The sequence below is a fragment of the Pezoporus wallicus genome, unplaced genomic scaffold (genome assembly GCF_028554395.1).
Source record: "Pezoporus wallicus isolate ANWC-B61680 ecotype Strahan unplaced genomic scaffold, APGP_CSIRO_Pwel_v1 contig_6783, whole genome shotgun sequence".
Classification (NCBI taxonomy): Eukaryota; Metazoa; Chordata; class Aves; order Psittaciformes; family Psittacidae; genus Pezoporus; species Pezoporus wallicus.
The window spans coordinates 1,362,286-1,384,628 of record NW_026637555.1 but is presented as its reverse complement, the minus strand read 5'-3'; the positions used below and the strand labels follow the sequence as shown (position 1 = coordinate 1,384,628).

Below are 22,343 nucleotides of genomic sequence, written 5' to 3'. Positions count from 1 at the left end.
GGGAAAATAATTCTATCTTCCTTTGGCCATGTTATGAGAGTTAATGAGAAAAAGGCTCTGTATACTGCATTACTGATAAAGAATCCTCTGCATGTATTAATTGGTTTTATTTAAGAGTGAAAAAAATAGACTCTGCAACTTTTTTTTTTTCCTGATAAATTCTAGAATCCTTTCCAGTTTTGTTTGGGTTTCTAATAGCTTTTTTATATTTTTTTTTCGGCCCCCACCTGCCAACTCTGCATCACAGTCCACCTGTTGGTGAGTCAGAGTGTTAAATGTATATAGCTCCCTCCAGAGTTTCCCCGTGAGATTCAATCTTCTTGCCATGAGGGATGCCTAGCTCTTCTCCCCCAGCCCCTTCAAAACAGATTTATTATTCAATTCCATCTATTTTGGGCTGAGACTTGACAAAAGAAACCATAGATTGAAACTCATTCACAGACACTGAGAAAGATGTTGACTGTGCCTTTAAACTCTGCCCTGATGCAGAACCACATTTTACAGGTGACTATCCCTAGCAGCTGAAATTACCTGGATGAAACCAGAGTCTGAATGTTAAGAAAGATCTTTTACATAAAAGAACACTAAGTTCTACTTTCACTAACATTTTTGCAGTAGTCTTGTGCCTAAACATACAGGCTATCCTAGAAAGCTGTCAGGGCATACCAATTCCCAGAGCCCCATCAAATACACCCCTGAAACTGGAGTGCAAGTAGTTCTACAGTGTAAACATTGGTTGTAAATGCACATACTCAGCACTTTCAGCACACCCAGTATTTTCAGCTCTGCAAACATTATATCCCTTGGTATTACCTCTTAAGAGACTGAACTTCAGAAGCAAAGTTGCTATGGCTTATGGATATGGCTTTCTGGGGACCTGAGTGTCTATTTAGAGGACCACTTTCTTCAGACAAACAGTATTTTCTTATTGGCTTACTAATCTTTGGTTCCCTGGGCTGCTGCTTTCATGTGTGGTTGCCTATTCTTGTTAGTCTGGCAAGGGGAAGAGAAAATATTTGGCCTTCGGGGGCCAGGCAACTCACTGACCTGTATTGCTAAAAAGAGTGCATGATTCTGAGTTCAAGTATTCTGTACCTGTTTTGCAGGGGAATGAATATTACACAAGGTGCCAGGCAAGTGAAGCATAGCTAATATAAAAACACCTTGGTTTGGTTCCCAGTTACCCTGCAGCTGTGTATTTACAGCACTACGAGTAAAGTGCTCCTCAATCACAACAGGAACAACTTATATTCACTCTGAACGCGTAAATCGGGCCACACAGTTCTGCTGGAATTATAGGCTATTTGCAATCAATTGTCTCCCTCCACGTGCTCTGCCCAGCAGGTAGTCTGTAATTATTTGATAATAAAAATTACAGGCGTTTTTACATTGCTGGTCCTCTGCAGGAGCTGAAGATTACCCAGCAATTTTTACACAAGTTGAGAATTTAAGCCTGATGTCCTGGCAGACTTCCAGGTTGGAAGACTTGATTGCCTGTCTAAATCCTCATGGTATTTCTAACAGGCTGTGGCACTCCTGTCATACTCCTGAGGCAGCACGCTGCGAAACAGCTGCATTTCTGTGCTCAGGCAGCTCCGCAACACAATGGTGGCAGGAGGAATTCTACCAAGACAAAGTGCCTATGGTTTGGTCACTTTGATAAGGTCACTTCAGAGCTGCAGGGATGAATGAGGCCATACGAAAGAAACTACCACTATGCCCTGTTAGTGTGATATATGATAAAAGCCCATGATAGTTTACATGTGATTATTATAATTTTCAACCACCTGTGTAAAAGCTACTCTGCTTTGGTTTTACTCCCTCCCTCAAACAAATGTTCTCAAAATACTCCAAAAGAAACAAAGGAGATTAGCATTAGAGGTTAGGTGTCCTATGACTGAAGTTCGTTACTGGTAGATCACCTGTACATCATTTTTGTGGGTTTCAGTTGACTACATTGGAAAAGAACATGTCCTGCTTTGTAAAGGTAACTTCTTGCAAAATTACTCCTTCCTCTCTAGCATCATTATGATCATTAGTTTTTTTGCCTATGCACTCAATAATTTATGTATTTGTAAATATAATGAAACCACAGTGGTCTGGACATCTACTGAGAATGACTGGTTTGGGGAATCTGAGAAATAAAATGAGATAAAACCATCAGCTAGCAAAAAGAGTGCCTGCATTACAAATGGATTTTTGTGATTCTTATTTTGGCAAGTGTCATTCAACTTTAATTCTTGAGGCACCCATGACAGAAAGGTTTGTCGCACTTCACATTAAAGATGTCATGCTTTACTTTTGAGCAAGTAATAAACCCACTCACCCCAGCATGCTGAAGCCTCTGCTCGGCAAGTATGGGACTGCAGAATCCGGCCTTGCTTCTCCTCACTGCAATTAACAGGATTACTGCTGTGAACTTGGAGACCAGCTTTCTTTTCTTCCCTGCAGTTCCCCTTTAGCCAGTGAAACATGCAGTTACAGCCGGAAAAGTGGGTGTGCAGGGCCCTGGGCTCTGCTGGGGAGATAGGTGTATTTTCATTTCTTTGCTTCATTTGCAAAAAGTGAACCTAGTTTTTCAGTCTGGAAGAATGCACATAACGTCCAACCTTTAGTGCTGGCACCATCATGAGTGTTAAGACTGCCAGGGCCACCATGGCCTCTTCTCCTCACGGCTTCCACATACAGCTGAGCTCTCATGTTATTGGAACCATGTTGTTTTACTGTGTTTGAAGGACAGCAAACAGACTGCTTCACTGCTAATCCCCAATACACATAAGGAGAAATGTTGTTTTGTCCTAGACTTGTCCAAGTTCAGATCTGTGCTCAGTTTCATGCCAAGATCTGATTATAAGCCCTTTATCTGTGGGCCTCAGTTGTGTAATGGAGAGGGAATTGGCTGGCATGATCGCCAGGGCCCTCGGTGAGTTCTGTCTGAGGTGGGTACTTGACAGTTGCTTTCAAAAGGTCCCGTATTTTGTCAGCAAAGGATACTGAGGTTTCTAGGCTCTCTAGGCCCCATTCTATCCATGACCCTGGCAGCCTAGGCGGAAGACAATGGAGGGCTGCCGGGCCTCAGGGAGCCACACTGGGCCTGCAGTGAGCAGGAGGATGAGACTGCGGGGATCCCCTCACAGTGCCCCACAAAGGAGAGCCCAGGACCCACAGCGGCCCCAAGGCCTCGGTGTAGCCGGGGCAGCCCCACCGCCACGGGTGAGGTGAGGCAGGGGTGACACCCTCCCTGGGCCACCGCGGGGACCCTGAGGCGCAGAGCGGGACGCTGCAGCCATTGCGCCCCATGCATAGGGCGGCCGCCGGGGCCGGTTCCTGAGGGACAAACCCCGGTCCCCGAGGCGGGGGTGCCGGTCGCGAGGGGCGGATGCCGGTTCGGCCGCGGAGGAGCCGGTGCCGCCCGAGCCGCGGGCCCCAATGACCGGAGGCGAGGAGGGTCAAGCCTCCTCCCCCCCGCGCGTGCGGTGCGCGGCCGCATGTGGGGCGCAGGCGGCGGAGTCTCCACCTCTTCTGGCAACTGGGACCTGTGGCTGCCAAGCTCCATTCGAGCTATCAGCGGCCGGGGGACGCGCTGCGCGGCGAGGGCGGGTGGCTGTGGTGTTTGATTTGAAAACACTTCTTTTTCGTTGTTTTCTTTCCTCCCTTTGCAAAGCCTCTGGGCTGAGCAAGACCGCTCCGGAGCCTGCCCCGCCGCGCTCAGCCTCCCGCCGGCCGAAGCCGGGGTCCCGCCGCCGCGGGCACCGGAGGCGGCCCATGGCTGCCCCGCCGGGCGCCGCGCCCCGCTGAGCTCCGCGGGCACTGGCGGCGATCGCGCCTCTCCTGCCGCCGGCTCGGGTCGGAAGCAGAGCGGCCACCATGGTCCGGTGCTGGTGGCTCGCCGGGCTGCTCTTAGGTAGGTGCCACCGGCGGCCGCTGCCGCTCCGGGATAGGTGGAGGGGAGGGGGAGCGGGTGTCGGAGTCGGGGTCCTTCCCCTCGGGGGCCTCCCCGACATCTCCCTTCACCTGTGAGCTGCGAAGGTGTGAGGAGTTAGGGTGCGAGGGAGAGCGCAAAGAGATAGCGAGGAGTGTGCAAGAAGGGTGCCGGGAGAGCGCAACGGCATGGCAAGGAGGGTGCAGGAAGGCTGCAAGGAGAGAGCACGCAGATGGCAAAGAGGGTGCAAAGAAAAGGCGCGAGGGGTGCGAGAAGGTTGCAAGGAGAGCGCAGGGAAGTTGCGAGGCGGCTCCGGGACGGGCTCCGCGGGGTGTCCCCGGGCCGTGCTGGCGGGACAGGAGGCACCTGGTGCCGGAGCTCCGCTCGCCGCGCCCCGCCCGGCCCGGGACGGGGGTTTCTCCGCCCTGCGCACCCGCGGTGTCCGGCCGGAGCGTCCCCGGTTGTGCTCCGCGCTGCCCTGCCCCATCTACCGCCGTGTGCCCGCGGAGGGGACGGGCGGGGAGAGCCCCGGAGGGAGCCCGAGCCCCGGGGATGCTGCAGAGCTGTGGGGCCCGAGGGGTGCGGGGGGGCACAGTCCCCCTGACGAGGGGTTTCCCTTAAGCCGTGCCCTCGGAGCGGCGTGTGGAGATGCCAGAAGGGTGCCGAGCAGCACCCGCGTCCCACCTTCGGCTCCCATAGTTGCGGGGTCACTGCCCCCTAAACGCTGTGGGGCTTCCCCTGTGCCACTGCAGCTTGCTCCGGTACGGAGCACGGGGCACCGCGAGTGCTGGAGCCGAGTTTAGATGGAGGAAGGTCTCAGAGGTGACTGTCAGTGGTGTTTCACTGGGAATTGGGAGTTACTCCTGGGAGGATCCAACACCTGCCTCAGCAAAGGACAACTTCACAAGTAGTCTCCTGCTCCAGGGACATGCCAGGGAGCCCCAGCTGCGCACAGAGCCTCAAGCAGCACAGGCTGCAACACTGCGGCTCCCTTTCAGAAAGGCATCTTTCAACCCCACAGTTCTTGGAGCAGTTTCAGAAGAAAAGGTTCTGGCTTAAGGGACCATATGGGAGAACAAAGACAACTGTGCTGTGAAAAAAAAGGCAAAATGATTTCTGTTTACAACGAGGAGCAAAGCTCCTCCATCCTTGGAGTATTTCCCTAGGAAATGCAAGGGAGACCCTTGGTTCAGACTCTGCACGCCCGAACAGAAAGGGCAGGTGAAAGAAAGGGTGAGATGGTGCCCCTGAGGCCCCAGTGCAGTCTGGACACTGGAAACACAGACACTTGGGTTTCCTGCTGCTAGCTTCCTTTCCACCACTTAGTTTACTCATCTGAGGTTTTGGGCAGCAGTATACCACACTGACTTGCCTCTGCAGCTCAGGGCTTAGTTTAGTGATCATTGCAGAAGAGTTGTGTAGTGAAAGCGATTGGATGTTGTTTGCATTAGGTGTAAAGGACCAGACTGCAGAAAGAAACCTCTAAGCATGGTACTTCTATAGGGTTACTTTTCTGTTCTTATGCGAGGTCTTTGTCATATGTTGTTCCCCAAAAATAAGGCTTAACGGTTGAGAAATACATATTCTCCCTCTCTGTGTATTTTACTAGTTCAAGTTGCTCTCTCAGAGATCTGTTGTACTGCATTATGTAAGACTATTCACTTAAGTCTAATTAGAATACTTTCTTAAATCCTCATACAATTTATTTTAGTCCAATCTAATTTAAACCCTGTGCTTCTTCCATGTGATGTCAGTGGGGGAATTTCCATTTATTTCAGTAAGAACAGAAGCTGGACCTTAAAACATATACTTAAATAGCAAAGTCAGATCCATGGCTCATTAAAGTCCAAACAGGGTTTGCCAGTGACTTCACTGTGAACAGGGCTGGCATTCTGTATTTTGCATAAAACTGAACATCATCAAGAGCATGACACTGGTGCATAATTAGTTGAAAAAGCACTTTAGGTAGGTAACTGGATCTGATGTTGGAGTCTCCTTCAGAAAGGAATCACTCATTCCTGAAAATGTCCCCAGAGATCTGCTGAGTTTTACCTAAGCTTTCATTAAAGTCTTCCAGGAACACCACGCTGATGTTTTTCATGTGTAGCTTCTCCTACATGGCTTTAACATAAAAGATCTATTCTTGCTTTCAGTGTTTATTTTTAAGTTTGAAAATTACAGTGTTGAGGTCAGATAAGATCGGCACTCGCATTCAATTATGAGATTAGGAAGACAATCCCATAAATGATAGTAATACATTCAATATTGCAATGTGTGCATGTGTTTGCACATGCATATGTATGTACATACTGTTATGTACATACTGTTAAATTAACATAATTGTCTTTGGTTCAGATGTTTGTTAGGCAAAGTTTACTTAGCTCATTTATATTTACCAGGTTGGCAGGTTTCATCTTCATTTCTCAAGCTGGCCAAAAACTCAACAGCTAATATATTATGCTGGGTTGTGTGATATGACTCTATTTGTTCTTTCAATAATTGCAGGTTAGCCATGTTTCAAAGTATATGGATATAGATAAAACGAGGGCTGAGATGTAAAAAAAGCACAAGTGAAAAAAATATCGTGTGGTTTCTATATTTTCCCCACAAGCACAAATTGTTGAGTAAGGAGATTTTCAAAAGCCAGAAATTGCTGTGAAGAAAACCAAAGCTGGAATCCAATGCTAGGGGAGGCTGCATCTGGCAGAACAAAGTTTGGAAAGAGATTTTGCTTTCAGTGGGATCCTGTGTTTCCCCACAACATAGCATATGTCATCTATAAAGACAGTGCTTTCATGGATGTGATACAATCACTGCCCAAATCAACCTCAAAATTAGGAAGCACCTACACAATGCTGTTACACAATTCCTTTGGTTTTCTTACTTACTTGCCAAGGAAGAGAAAGGTATGAAAAAAGACAATTCCTAGCTTCATGATTTTAAGATGATGTATCTGAGACATTGCAATACCAAGAAACTCACAGTGAGAATGTGAGGATTTGAATGCGTTACCCTTCTTCTGTAGGCTAAGAGTGCTGCCAGAAACTGAAAATGTGATTCGTAGAACAGCTCCTTCACTACCCAGTTCAGACTGTGTGAGATCTGAGGGGTTAGGGATCTACAATCTGTGTTTTTTTTTTTTTTTCTTTAAGAAGTTAAAAGGCCTCACACTCTCAACTGTAAAATTAGGAAAGTTCTGTTTCTGTGTATCAGGAAAGAAACTCTGGTGTCTCTTTGAAATGCCAGTGCTCAGAGCATCCAGTGATAAGAGGGTTGAAATCCATCATTATTTTTGAGTTTTAGCAGGGTGCTAGTGTGATAATCATGTCTTTCATAATGATGCTTTCTCATTTTCAGTGAATAGCTTATTAAATCATCACGGTTTGAATCCATCTGAAACTGAGAATGCTTTAGTGAAGCTCAGCTGCTGTGGCACTATTAGACTTTTGGATCAGTGCAACAACAGCTCTCAACTTACAACTCCTGTGGTAGTACATAAATCATAGAATCATAGAACAGTTAGGGTTGGAAAGGACCTTAAGACCATCCAGTTCCAACCCCCCTGCCATGGGCAGGGACACCTCACACTAAACCACGGCACCCAAGGCTTCGTCCAACCTGGTCTTGAACACTGCCAGGGATGGAGCATTCACAGCTTCCCTGGGCAACCCATTCCAGTGCCTCACCACCCTTACAGTAAAGAACTTCTTCCTTATATCCAATCTAAACTTCCCCTGTTTAAGTTTGAACCTGTCCTATCACTACAGTCCCTAATGAAGAGTCCCTCCCCAGCATCCCTATAGGCCCCCTTCAGATACTGGAAGGCTGCTATGAGGTCTCCACGCAGCCTTCTCTTCTCCAGGCTGAACAGCCCCAACTTTCTCAACCTATCTTCATACAGGATGGTGCTCCGTCATCCTCGTGGCCTCCTCTGGACTTGTTCCAACAGTTTCATGTCCTTTCTATGTTGAGGACACCAGAACTGCACACAATACTCCATGTGAGGTCTCATGAGAGCAGATGTCTGATGTTTGAAGAGATTTGCTTGAGTCTAGTTTTTTAATAATGCTTTAAACTTGACACTGTCTGCTTGGTTGAACACTGAAAAAGTTCCCCATGTGGACTTTTTCTACTGAATTAATGAGAAACACTGACAAGCAGGTGACATTTCAGCCTTGTCTGAGTCAGAGACAGAGATCTTCGGAAGTGAGCTTTTATCCTGTACTCTGAGATCAATGTGTACATCAAGCTCCCCACTGAGGCAATTTGATTTACCTTGCTCACACTCTTACTAAATCCACAAGTGGTGGACACTGGCAGGTTCTGGCTTTGAAGTGTCTCTTTTTCCCTGTTGATACAAAAACACAATGACATGTTATTTTTAAAGCTTTTCAGAGAAAAAAAAAATCATTTTTTCCTGTTGGACTCCTGGAAAAGATGGATGAAAATGTAAACAACAGCAGAGTTGTGCTGCAGAAAAGCTCTTGTTAGATTTGAGTAGCACAGGTCCCGTTATTAGGTTATGCAGCACGTAGGTTGAATGTCAACTTTGATTTTAGCATCTGTTGGCAGTGTTTAAGAGAACTGGCTCACATCAAAACTTGGCTAATGATGACAGGCGAAACAGCAGACTGAAATTTCAGTCTATCTAGAAACCACACCCAGACCCCAAAACACATGCTAGAAGTAGCTTTTAATTCTGTGTTTCAGCTGAACAAGTAACCTTTTTCTGTGGTCACTTTAATTCTAAGTTAAACATGTGTGGGTATTTCTGCTGTGGGCTGTGTATCAGTTTACCACCTTTCTGCAGATATTTTTTTCTGAGGATACCTTCAGCTATGACTGCTTTTGAATGCCCTTCTCATCCTTGGCTTTGCAGGAGTCCAGTAGCCTCCTAGATCCTATTTTTATTACTATAAACAGTGTCCTTGCACCAGTGCCAAGAATCCTGTTGTGTTAGGTGCTAAATAAGGAGAGAACAAAAGGATCGTTCTTGCTTTAGTGGGTTTATAATCTAATTTCCTGGACTTAGATTTTCAGCAGTGAGTACTTGACATTGGAGGGACCTACTGGGATTCCTAACTGTGTCCAGTAGTTTAATACCTATTACAGTTGATTACGTATGTGTAGTCCTGTGGCTGCCAGGCAGTGATATTGGTGAGCAGGATGGTGAACAATGTGCTTGCACAGGAGAGCAGCTGTCTCCTGTGGGAGCAGGGTACTGGGACAGCTCCATGGCTGTGGGAGACTGAAAGGCCACTCAGAGTATCCCGCCAACTCGTTGCCAAGAGTGGGTTATTCCCTGCAGTACTAATGCTTTGTTCAATCCTTCCAAATCCTGCCAAGCAAGTGGACTTGTGCTGCCTACTAGATTGTGCCTCAAGAAGTTCACCCTGATACACAAGCCACATTTTTGTCTCTCTGCATTCTCTCCCAACAGAACCTCTCTATTCACTGCAAGGAATTCCTTCCCTTCCTTGGTGTTTATGCTTTGTGAATATTTATAGGCTGTTGTCATGTCCATCTTGCCCCAGCCGTCACTCAGCCAGGCTACATGGACTCTGCTCTTTTAATCTTCCTTCGTAACGCAATCCCTCCCACCCTCTAATCACTTTTTGTTGTTCTCTCAGCTCCCACCCGTTCCAGTTGCTCATTTTGCTTTGGGTAAATGTTATACTTATGTTAATATTGTATGGTGGGTGGTCCTCCCGGTGCTCATGGTCTGTGTGAGTGATTTAGACGTTTAAAATGAGGTTGGCATTTTATAGCCAAGCCATGGCCTGATTACTGGTTCCGCTCTTCAAAGCACTCCAGGAAAAAATATGCTTAGCCATCAGTATTAAAAATGGCCACAATAGCCACTAATAGAGTGTCTGTGCAGGGGTTTGAGGGAAGTGCCAGAAACTGCATGGGTGCTCTATACATTCAGATTGACACGGTGGCGTTAATTTCAAAACCATGTGTTGTATTTCCTAATGAGTTTCCAGCTTGTCTAAATTAAGGAAGATATGTCTAATATTTCCCATTGGGAAAGAACACGAATTCCAACTAGAATTTAACTGTATCAGAGTAGTACCTCTGGGATATTCAGCCTTGGACTTGGTTGTTTTGGCTTTGAAAATGAATGCTTTCCCCCATGTGTTCTCACCAGACTCTCACCATATAGGTACACAGGGTACCATATAGGTACCCAGGGGATTAGAGATCATATTACTAAGGTCTCACCTATCTCACCAAATGAAAATTGAAGCCTTCACCGGTGTTCAAGGAAGAAAGCTCTGGCATTGCCCTCCTTTTGTTTGGTTTCTGTTGGGTTTTGGTTATATATTTTCTGTGCCAGACTTATATGTCAATACCAGTTGGCGTTTTAACACAAGCCATGACGTGTTAGCATGGCCTGAACCCATCTGGTTTCTTCAGTCCTTACCGATGACAAAAAGAAGGCGGCACAGAACAATTACCCCATTAGCTCTTAGGGCTCCTGACTGACCATCCCTCTCTCCAGATGCTGTCCTGTAGGTTTGTGTGGAGGTGGTGAATTGTTGCTGGGGAGCCCTGAGCTGAGGGCTGGTCACTGCTGAGCTGGACACAGTGGCTGGGCCAGCTGGGGTCATCGGGCCATATGGAATTGCTCAGCTGTTCTCTGGTGAATCTCTTGGCATTGACCAGTGTAACTGTGGAAGGAGTGTGTGACTCCTCTTTCTGCGTGTGAGCACAACCTTCTCAGGGGTGGGAGAAACATGAAATGAAATGGCTCCTGTAACTGTCAGGACAGCGAGTACATGCTGAGTAAAGCTCTGTTGTGTAACTGAGAAGTGTGGCGTTTCGATTAACATTAACTGTAGGAGACCTCTTGGGAAGATGTACTCACATCGCCTCTAGTGCTTTTGTTTGTCATCACAGGTCCTCTACACCAACTCTTATGTGTGCTGCTTAGTTCACCCCATTTGAGAATATCCCGTATCCCATTTCTCCCTTGTATCCCTTTGTTCTCCAAGTGCAGAGTTTACTGCCAGTTTATGGGGATGGGCATCATCTGGATAAGGTGCTGATGTAGTCATGAGCTCTTTCCTGTTTACAGACTCCAGTGAAACTGGAATTAAGCCCTGCAATCCCATTTACAGTGTTAGGCCTGGTTTTCTTCTTTGGGATAAACAAACAGAGGAGGCAGTTTTAAGAAGCCATTTTATTGAAATGTGATTTCTACTGAAGATGCTGAGGTGCAGGAGGTAATACCTTCTCTCTTCTCCCCTTCGCTACCACAGTCCCATCTGTCTTGTTATCTATTGCTGGACATGACACTTGCAGGAGAAATAAATAATTCCATGATTCTAAGAGGAAAATAGTTACTTCTGTGGTGCCTCAAAATCCTCCAGTCAACTCACCACAAGTGCTTCACTACTTAATTGTGGGCATCAGACAAATCTGGCAATGCCCACAGCCAGGCTGAAGCCATAGAATACAGTGTCTGAACCTGTTTGCAGTGTGTTGCAAGTATGTAGTGGAAGCATGTTTTGAAAATCAAAATCCTGAGCTGCTTGGGAATTTTGAGTCAGCTGAATTCCCTCTTAGGAGCTGCAGAATTTCACCTATGATTATGCTCTGTTATGCCCAGGAAACTCAAGGTGATGCTCTCCAGCGATAGCTAATGTAATACATTTATTATGCCAGCCTTAGAAGAAGAACTGAAAAACACAGATTGAATTCAAAGCATTTTTACAAATACCATGAACTGGGCATCAGACTCTGAAACAACTGTATGTAATTATACCCATTTTACAGACAAATAAGGGATGAATAATAGAAATACATTTCCAGAAGCCAGACAGTACTGTAGTGAAAGCACTGGCATCATTCTTCAACCACTTGACCATATTCTGGCTTCAGTTCAGGGAGGTATTACTAATCAGGGAAAATGTTCATGCAGTGGCTTAATTTCAAGCACATGCTTAAGTTTCACTGAAACCAATTAGACTTAAGCATGTGCTTAAGTCCTGTCCTGAACTGTGTTCTATTTGCAGATAGATAGGCAAAATGTGAAGTTCTGCTGTGATACAGTTTTCCACCCCCAATGGGTTATATTTAAGTTTTATAACTTTATACTATTATAATATAAAATGTATTTCTTCCTAGAGAATTGTTCTCTTGGGAAGGCCTTATTCTCAGTGAATTAAAAGCACCGTTAACTTAATCTCTACACAAATGCAAGAAAAATGGATTTGCTAAATACAAACAGCTTTCTCTGCTTTGAAAAGAAGGCTTATTCCTTTAGTGGCTAACCCAAAATACATTCTGCATGCTCCCAGGAGAGAAAATTGCTAAAGAAAGGCTGCTTTTCTCTTAATGAAGCCCGTGTGAATAAGTGTAATTTGCTTATGCAGACTATATTGATGTTTCTTATCGTCCATTTCATTCCAGTCTGAGCATTCCTCAGAAAATATCAGAGGTTTTATGTCATCTCTAAATGAAGAAATGTGTAATGCTCCATGACTTCAGGCACTGATCTTATCCCCGTGAATGGGTGACTAACCGAAACATTAGAATTATAAATGGGAATAATAAATTCTGGCCATAGGAGGCAACAACATGTAACAGATTAAGCAATGCAGCTCTGGAGAAGAGTCGATCTCCAGTAACTAATTTGGTGCAAACTGTAGTGTATGCATTTTCTGCCCCGTTTATAAAGAAACAGATGTGTGACTCAACTTTGCTTTTTTCCAGTCAATCTGCGTGGAGGAACACAAACAAGATTTGTTTCCAACAAGGCGAAATACAGTTTCTCTCCTGATTGGTACTTTTTTCCCTTTAAAACTAGGAAGTGGATCTGAATCTGGAGCACACAGCAGTTACCTAGCACAGTCCCACTGGCAGGCTCTCACTTGGCCAATTCCTAGGAATCTTTCATCTTAATTTTACCCAGTTTACTTTGTGCAGAATTTCCAGTTCTGCCTTTCTATCATTTGAAGCCATGGGCCTGATTTTTCTGAAAGCTGCTTGTACAAATGAATGTATGGAATAGTCGGTCAGTATCTGCTACTGCTGTTGTCTCAAGGCTTGATCCAGTTTCTGCTGATTGCAGTGATCAGCAGCCGTTCCTGGTTGCTGGCATTCCTAATTGCCAGAGTGCTTGTGCAGCCCCATTGCTCGGAGACTTTGGGCCAATACTTTGGATGCAGCACGCACCGGAAAGCTGGAAAAAGTCACTGTTTTGTCTAGCTGCTGTAGTGAGGAGCTCTCTGGAAACACTTGTGGTTAATCTATACAGACAGACGGGATAACGAGGGAGGGGAAGGGATCACAGTTGGGGAGGATTCTTAGATTTTCCTATGAATGAGTATTTTTGTCCCCAAGATGAGTTGTGAATAATTCCTTCCTCCCGCCCAAGAACTCTCTAATGCAGTTAATTTGTGTCTCTCTTCAGATGCAGAGCGGAGCTGCTCTGATACGCTTCACCAGAGGCTGAGTAACAGAGTGACATGTGAGTGACAGCCACTTTATGCTGCTCTTGCCATAGAGATGTGCCCTAACTGCAGATTTTAGGTCTGGAACTGAATCTTCCAGCTTGAAAGGATGTTTGGATCTGGGCTGGAGTATTTGAGAGAGGAAGGCAGCCACAACATTTGGACACAAGCCAATAGCTTGTGGTTTGAGGATGCACCCAGCTTGGAGTCTTGTTTACAGTTAAGTAAGACAAAATCCGGAGGAATTCCCATCATGTCAAATATTTACATTCCAGAGGGTTGTTTTTTTGGTTTTTCTGGGATTTTTTTCCCCATGGAATTTGATCCTGGTTATAAAAATTTCCTTTTCTATTGAGTGTGAAAATGTCGTGATTGCGCTCCCAAAGACTCTGTGCTCTCAAACAATGGAGACTTTTAGTGTTTCTGCCAAAAGCAGCACTAAACGGTTCAGTCAAATATTGAAGCTTCTGCTGCAGTAAACACACATGGAGCACAGTGAGAGAGTTAAGAATGGAGCTGTATCGTGCTGTTATTTTGGTGCAGCTATAGACTAGATCTCTATAGAGTTTATATACCTCTAGAGTCTCCAGACCTCTGCAGTCTTTCTGTGGTTTATGAGCAAGAGCAAATCTGACCCTTACAGTCTGTTACCTCTAACACAAATACAGTTGTGTTTTAGCTTACCATATTCTCTAGGATAATGATGTCATGTTTGTTTTAAGTGTAGTTCAGTTTGGTCTGTCCCTGTACTGATGGCTCTCCAAAAGCTCTGCCAGTAATTAGGCCTCTTGGTAGGGGCAGTCACATAAAACTTGGCATATTCTGAAGGTGAGTAAAGAAACACCAAGAGTAAGGAGCAAGCAGGAGTAGACTTGCCTGAGGCCACAAAGCCAAGTCATGGCAGAACTGGAATGAGGACACAGCCCCAGCTCCTAATGGGCTCTACGTGGGGCAGTTGGCATGCATGCTGCAGCTGCCAAGTTGAAGGTTTAGCTAGCAGGAATGGGTTTGTCATCCATATTTTCCCATTTTTGTATGAAGACTCAGAGGAACTGCCTTTTGGGAAGCCCTAGTGCAGTCAGTTGTGAAGGGGCTGGCTGTGCATGCTCGCCACGTCCAGCCCTTGAAGATGATAAAACCAGTGCAATTGTGAGTCTGCTCCAAAAAGAGCCCTCAGCACTAATAATGTATCTTTCCAGCTAGTTTATGCACTCCAGTGCACAGTGAGGTAACAGAAACTCCAGTGCTGGTTTCACTGGCCTTTGGGTAGGTAGGCTGCTTCTGTTACGGCTCTCCTGCTTCACTGGGGGCTTTGCTTTCCATGTGTTTAATCCCTTAGCAGTAGTTTCAGGGCTTGTGTGCTGAGGTCTACACAAGCACATTTCAAGGACCCCGTTACTGTGACGTGTAAAACCTTTGCAAATGGCAGCACCATAGAGAAGTGACTGAATTTGTCCATCAGATCCAAGTCTCGAGTTACATATTACTAGATTAGTAATTAAATACTGTTTGAGTGGGAATATCTCTGCTTTGCCACATGTTCAGGAGCCTCTGACTTGCACAGCAGATGAATTGCTGAGCTCCCCTCTGACTTGGTGTAGGGCTTATATTTGTGGCAAACTTGGATGCGGATTTGTAACGGGGTTAACCCTGTGTGTGTGTAGGATGTGGCGATGGCAGGGATGAGAGGCTCCTGGCTCAGAATACCTTGCAGTGGGAATCAGGGGAGCCTCCTGGTAGACGGCAGCTGTGAATCTCACCCTGTTTATGTGTGTTACATCCCGAGCTTGTGAGCCAGGGGATTTTGCTGGCGTTGCTCAGCCACTCGTAGCCTTGCCCATGGTTTGCAGCACATCCACATGCACCAGCTTGATCTGCAGACACTGCTTGGGAGGAAGGGATCGTGCTCGCCAGGCTGGGCTTGTGCCCTTCGCAGTCTCACCTATCGCTTCTCTCACGTGCAGCTGGATAGCTGGGGTTTCTATTCCCAGCGAAGGGTCTGGTTTGGGCAAAGCTCCCTGTAAAGACCACGGGATGGTTCAGGTTGTATGGAATGTGGCTGCTTTCCTCTCTCAAATACTCCAGCCCAGCCGCACCAGATCCAAACATCCTTTCAAGCTGGAAGGTTCAGTTCAGACCTAAAATCTGCAGTTAGGGCACATCTCTATGGCAAGAGCAGCATAAAGTGGCTGTCACTCACATGTCACTCTGTTACTCAGCCTGTGGTCAAGCACACCAGAGCAGCTCCGCTCTGCATCTGAAGAGAGACACGAATTAACTGCATTAGGGTGTTCTTGGGCAGGAGGAAGGAATTATTCACAATTCATCCTGCCGCCAACATGGGTTATAGAGTATGTGGCGCAGGGGCTGAGATGAGCAGCTGTGACTGTGTCTTTTCTCCTTGACTGAGGCACAGGGTGCGGAAATGCTTTGCATCCTCATTCTATAGAAGGCAGTAAGTACATACACATAAGACTTTACTTTCCAACTGCATGGCAGGCTGGGAAGCAGCCTGTGCCCTGACCATCGGCATGCAGGGGATCAGTCTGGATGGAAAGTTTCCAGTACACTACTAGGTAAATTGCAAAGCACAGCTAAGAGCAAGTGAACCCCCTCAGCCCTGGGCTGGGCTGAGCACCCCTGGGGCAGGGACTGGGCTCTGCAGTTGTTCCACAGCAGAAAACTGGTGGGGTTTGAGGAGGATCTTCACTGAGAGCTCATTTTGTGGTGTTAGAAAGGGGTAAATCCCAAGTTTCTTGTCGAAGCAAACTCGTGATGAGTGCAGCAGAAGTTTGCTTAAGAGTGAATAATATATAGGAATATATGTACTATATATGTGTGCATGCAAAGGTCTTCAGGATTTAGCCGAGTGTTCACACATTCCCTAAGCCAATAACATCCGTTGTTATGGGAAATGAGGTAAGTGACAGAATTACTGTCCTTATGGCGGGCGACAGGCGAGCCTGATGTTCCCATGCTGTAATTCCCTGTTTCGGTTACTGCTTCAACAATAGTGAGAGAGAGAACATGCGCAAAGAGCACTCAGTTTCACTGGAAGACTAAATCAAAAAATAGTTGGATTCAGATGAAATTTCAGTTGGAAAACAGTAGAATTAAAGACGCTGTAGCCTTAACCAAGAGCCCGCTGCTTAGCTCAGCGTCTGGGGTTTCCACCTGGGTACCTGTACCTGTGCTTGTTGTACCTGTGCCCGTCGTGCCTGTGCCTGTGTCCCGTACCCGCTGCCCTTGTGCCTGTGGGACCTGCAGCCCCGCCGTGCTCGTGCTGACGCTCTCTCCTCCCTCCGCAGCCTGCGCGGGCGCGGAGCCGCCGCTGCGCTGGGAGCCGCGGTGCCGGCAGCAGCTCCGCCACCTGCAGGACGGCGCCAGGATCGCGGCGCGGCTGCCGCCCCGCCTGGAGGGACGCTGGGTCTCCACCGGGTAAGGCACCCCCGGGCCGGCCCCTCCGCGCCAGCCCGGCCCCACCCGGTGCAAACAAGGGGCTGAGCGATAACACGCAAGGCTGTTCCCTTCTGCCCCTCGCCAGCGCCCGCCCCACCCCGGAGGGGGGCCCGAGGTCCCCCCGCTGCCCATGCAGCCTCCTGCCTCCCTCCTTCCTTAGGTGCAGCTTGGTAAGCACACCCGGCTCGATCGGGCAGAGCAGCTCCGACTTCCCCTCCGACCCTCCGGTGCCCCCCGGGGTGCGGCACAAAGCAAGATTCTCCTCCTGGCACTGTTGCGTTTTGGTAGCAGATGCCTTAAAATCAGCCAAGGGTGGCCACCGGGTGTGGGAGACCCCTGTTCCCCCCCCTCCTCCCGCATGCGGGTGCCCTGGGGAGGGATTTCGCTCTGCATGCACCCGCCATGTGCTGCAGTGGCTCAGCTCTGCCTTCCTGCCCAGGTGCGAGGTGCGGCCAGGGCCCGAGTTCCTCACCCGATCCTACCTCTTCTACACCAACCGCCTCTTCAAGGCTTACCAGTTCTACTACTGGGACCCCTCCTGCCGCGACCCCTCCTACTCACTGGTCATCAAGGGCAAGCTCCGGCTGCGCCAGGCCTCCTGGATCACCCGTGGGGCCACCGAGGCCGATTACCACCTCCACAAAGTCGGCATCGTTTTCCACAGCCAGAAAGCCATGCGGGAGGTGGCCTCCTGGATCAACCAGACCTCCGGCGAGGGCTGCAGCGGGTTCCTGCCCCCAGGGCGCGCTTGGGCTCCCGGAGCCCTCTATGAACTGTTGAGCGCCAAGAGCGAGCGCGACTGCACGGCTGCCTTGGGCTTTGCCATGCACGAGCTCAGCCTGGTGCGTGTGGAGCAGCATTACCAGCCCTTGCTGCAGCCGCAGCAGAGCGGGAGCCGGCTGGTGGAGGAGCTGTACCTGGGGGACATTCACACGGAGTGGCTGGAGAGGCTCCACTACCGACCCACCGGCTACCAGCGACCTCTGCAGAGCGCCATGGTAAGGGTGATGCCTTTATGTGGTCCCCTCATCGGTTCATGGGGAAGCATTTGTTACGTGCTTTGCAGTTAAAATACCACCTGCCTGCAGTCAGCTTGCTTCTATCCAAGGCATTGGGTGAGGAGGTGTGGGGCTGGAGATACAGGTCCCCAAGGTGCTGCCTGGGTGCTCCTACTCATTTTGATGTAAGACTGAGCAGGAGACCTGGTTGCCTTATATTTTGTTTCAATTTTATAACTTAGTTTCTTTTGCATTTTATTTGGCACCAAGTTAGTTGATTTCCAGACAAGCACGTTTCAATCTGAATCATAGCTACTCAATTCAGAAATGACTGAGCAGTGAGATGGGCTGAAAAAACCTCTCTGAACTTCACCAGATAGGATTGAATTAGCTGAAAACCACTAAAAATAGTGGGGCAACTTTTCCCCACACCTCAAACTCCACCAAGTGAACTCTGAAAGCCACAGAGCAGCAGCCCTCTCCCCTTGAAAGTAACATTCTCAAACTGGTTAAACTTGTGTTATCTTGGGCCAAAACCATATATCTGAGCAAAACCAGATGGTAAACATAAACACTTTTAAAAGTTAATTTAAAAGCAACCCTAAAGATACTGCAACGCACTCTCTGAACAGAGCGCTGTAATGAATCAGCTAACAGCTCTCCAATGGACCAGCACATGATGTCACCACTTGGCGATAATTAGAAGCTGCCATATATTAGAAATAACTTCACACAACTGGCCTGAGCAAGAGTTTTGGCTCCATGTCTATGGTGATAATTCTGTTGGGCACAGGATTTTTCTTCTTCTTTTCCCTTTTCTCTGAACCAGCATCCATTTGCCTGTGTGGGGGAGTTGCACAGCTATGGCAGGAATTATTTTTTAACCCCCTTTATGAAAATATCGCTCTTTCCCCCTTAAATTTATATCTGCTTTAAAGAAACCCATTCTCCCCAAATTACCTTTCATTATCAAAGAATTTCCTGCCCAAGCAGAGCATATATATTTGCCAACTTCTGGGATTATTTAGCCATAATGTACTGTGTACTGTCAGCACTCATTAACGTGACAGTAGCAGTAAAGCAAGCTGAAAATGACTAAATTACAGTAGACTCCAATCAACTTGCATGTAAATTACCCACCCTACAGTTAACTACTGAGTTATTTAACCTTGCTGCGTACAACAGTTCAGTAAAGATCAGCTCGTGTTCTGGAAAACGATATAATGGTCAAACCCTGGCTATTTAAAAATAAATCAGTTGTGATAGATGAAGTATAAGAAAAAATTCCAAGCTACACAAACCCCCCTCCTGGCACTGGATCAGCTGCAGGGCTGGTTTGACTCAGACCTCTGCACAAAGCAGCAAAGGTCAGGTCCTTCTTTTATAGTAGGTCCTTTCCTTCTCTCTCAGGTGCAGTGCCCGCTGCAGTGGCTGCTTGGCAAAGCCCTTGCCTCTCACCTGCTAACGGGAGCGCTCTGTGCTGTTGGCTGTCCCAGAGAGGCTGCCATCAGCGCAGTGCAGCATGGCCACAGCAGCCTCCCAGTGGTAGGGTTTCACCTTCTGGATCACCAAAAAGGCTGCACTGTTTGCTGAAGCAGTGCAGGAACACGGTGGGTGTAGCCAACCTGTCCCAGCACCCACATCCTTGCCATGGAAAGGGCAGCAGCCTGCAGTGAACTTGGAGACCAGCCTGGCTGGCCAGAGGGAGCTTTCCCTACCCTCACAGCAGCTCTGCCCTGGCCCTGCTCTCCTCCCTGCAGCCTGTCCTCAGCAGCCCTTCGCAGGGCAGAGCACAGCCTCAGGCACAGACCTTGCTGTCCTTCCCAGTGGACCAGAATAGCAAAGAGCCAGGGCAGCGCTTTATCACATTTAATCTGCTTGGATGTCTTGGGCCAGGTTCACTGCTGTTGAACACCCTGGAGTGTAAGAGGGGACTTTGAGCTTTGTAAATACCCTGAAAGGGTTTTTTGCTCACCGATTTGTCTTTTTTGTCTGTACAGCACCATGTGCATCCTTGCCCTGCCTGTGGGATTATCTACAGAGCAGATGAGCATCACCCACCCATACTGCCTGTCACAGCGCAGCTGCCGATGCAGCTCAGCGGCAGCTGGGTGAGCACCCACTGCGAGGTGAGACCCGCGGTGCTGTTCCTGACCAGGTACTTCATCTTCCACGGTAACAACCACACTTGGGAAGGTTACTACTACCACTACTCCGACCCGCTCTGCAAACAGCCGACTTTTACCATCTACGCATCTGGGCATTACACGCAAGGCATCCCCTCCTCCAAAGTGCGAGGTGGCACAGAGCTGGCTTTTAAAGTCACCCAGGCTCGGGTGACGCCAATGGACCAGGTGACGGTGACGATGCTGAACTCCTCCGAACCTGGAAGCTGTGGGCTGGCCGGCTCATGGAGCACTGGGGTGGAGCAGGATATAACACCCACAAATGGGTGCCTGGCTTTGGGCATCAGGCTGCCCCACACAGAGTATGAACTATTCAAAACGGAGCAAGACACGAAGGAGCGCAGCCTGCTGTACATCGGCGAGAGGCCCACGGACGGCTCCAGTCCCGACCGCCCGGACAAGCGGCCCACCTCCTATCAGGCACCTCTGATTCAGTGCGCTGGAGCGCCAGAGGAATTCTCTAACTATGTTAGTCTAAAATACTTGGGAAAAAAGAATCCTAATGGGAATGAAGCACTAAAACCTTTGCCTGTGGCCTTTTTATTGTTTATAGCACTTCTGTTTTTAAGATGGGACTAGTTACCTATTGAGGTACAACACAGAAGTCAGATAGTCTTGGTGCTAGTGTGATTTTTATATCCTTCAAACGAGCACATCTGGAAGCAGTTCTTTTCAGATTTGGAAACTCTTTAAAAACAACCAGCAGCAGTGAGTGAAGCCAGGCAGATACGCCTGACTACATGCTGTTTGTCCTGTGGCTTTATTGCCTCATCTCCCCTCTTTGCCTACAATTTTAATGTAGTGACATGGATGCGCTGCACATTGCAATAGATAATTTAGCAATATGAGGGGGGTAAAAGCGACATCAATTACAATTACTGCTTTGAGCTTTCGACATCCCTAAGATTTAATCAAGAGCTTGATTCAGATGTAATTCAAACATCCAAAGCATCGGCTGCTGAGTTTCTCTGACTTTAAGTTCCCTCCCATCATACTCCTTATTGCTGCTCTTGCAAATTTAATCTGCAGAGTCAGGCAGCAATAGATAAAGCAGTCAGCGAGGGTTGTTGATAAGGGTGGAGTTAATCATGCCTTTCTCAGTTTGCAGACATCTTCTGCAGTTCTCATGTGCATGTACACACACACAAAGATGCGATACACAATCTTCCACTCACAGAAAGCAGCCCTGGCAGAGCATTACGTCAGCAGAGTGTTACGCCTGACCCTGGTCACTTAAGAAGACACAGTAAATGGAGAACACTCCAACCTTCAGCATTACCCAGCTGCAGACACTGCATCCTTGCTGCATTATTCTGGCTTTCCAGTGCAGGACTGGCCTGTGCTTTGGTACCCGGGCACTGCCCCGGATCACTGCCCGTCCACTGTGACTCCACTTGCCATGTTCCAAGCAGAGCAGAAGCTCACTTACAAGCCTTGTGAGGTCATGTATTTTACTGTCTCCCTTTTAGCAAGCCTACTGGCATAGCAGTTGTTAATCCAGCTCTCCTTTCAATCAAAATGTCACTTCCAGCCTCATTCCTGTAGAGATGCTTTATAAATCTGCCTCTAGTGAGCGATGGGCTGAGCAGATACGCGAGTCAAGACAGCATAGTCGGGTCCAACTGATTTCTACTGACAAGGACAAACTAAGAAATTAAAATCCCTGTCTGCTGCAGCTAAGAAGCATATAACTTATGTGGAGAAGCCCTCCTCCCAGTAGCTAAATCCTTTCCAAATAAGCCTATATCTTACTCACAAAGGGTATTTTGTTAAACCAACTATGCAATAGCTACCTTCTTAATGCTGTATGTATGAATTTGAAGCTTGTATACTTAGATAAATTATGGGGTTTATAACACAAAAAATACTTTTGAGGGATTTGTACATTAATAATTCAAATGAGATGCTTATTAAATGCATACAATTGTGACATAAATGTTGTCAGCATGTTCCTGGCATGATCAAATATTAATCATGCACATTACTTTTAAGGTGAAACACAAAGGCCAAGCTTGGCTACCTCGCCTTGGTTCCTTCCGCTATTAGTGGAGGATGAGACTTCTCCAGGGGTTAGTTCAGCAGCCAAAACACCTCCCTGCTTCTAAGAGTTGTTGGGTTTTGTTGCCTGCTACCATGTGGAGATCCATGGGTAAATGTTTGAAGTGGAAGTGCATCTTGGAGAACGTGGCGTCTCCTTTGGGATGTACCTGTTGAGATGCTGTAAGCTGTGGCATGTCGGGGGCAGCACAGGCATATATCTCCATAAACCATATGTGTAGCAGGGCTTTCTCTTCAGCAAAGCAGCTTCCCATCACCA

The 22,343-nt window shown here is 47.5% G+C and overlaps 1 protein-coding gene across 1 annotated transcript; it reads left to right on the top strand.

The window, feature by feature from the left end:
* Positions 1 to 3,476: 3,476 nt before the first annotated feature.
* On the top strand, positions 3,477 to 21,384 carry APCDD1L (APC down-regulated 1 like). Its single transcript, XM_057406356.1, has 4 exons — positions 3,477 to 3,904; positions 16,692 to 16,821; positions 17,282 to 17,840; positions 19,841 to 21,384. The coding sequence occupies exons 1-4, from the start codon at positions 3,868 to 3,870 to the stop codon at positions 20,603 to 20,605; spliced, it is 1,491 nt and encodes a 496-aa protein (XP_057262339.1). The 5' UTR covers positions 3,477 to 3,867; the 3' UTR covers positions 20,606 to 21,384.
* Positions 21,385 to 22,343: the final 959 nt, after the last annotated feature.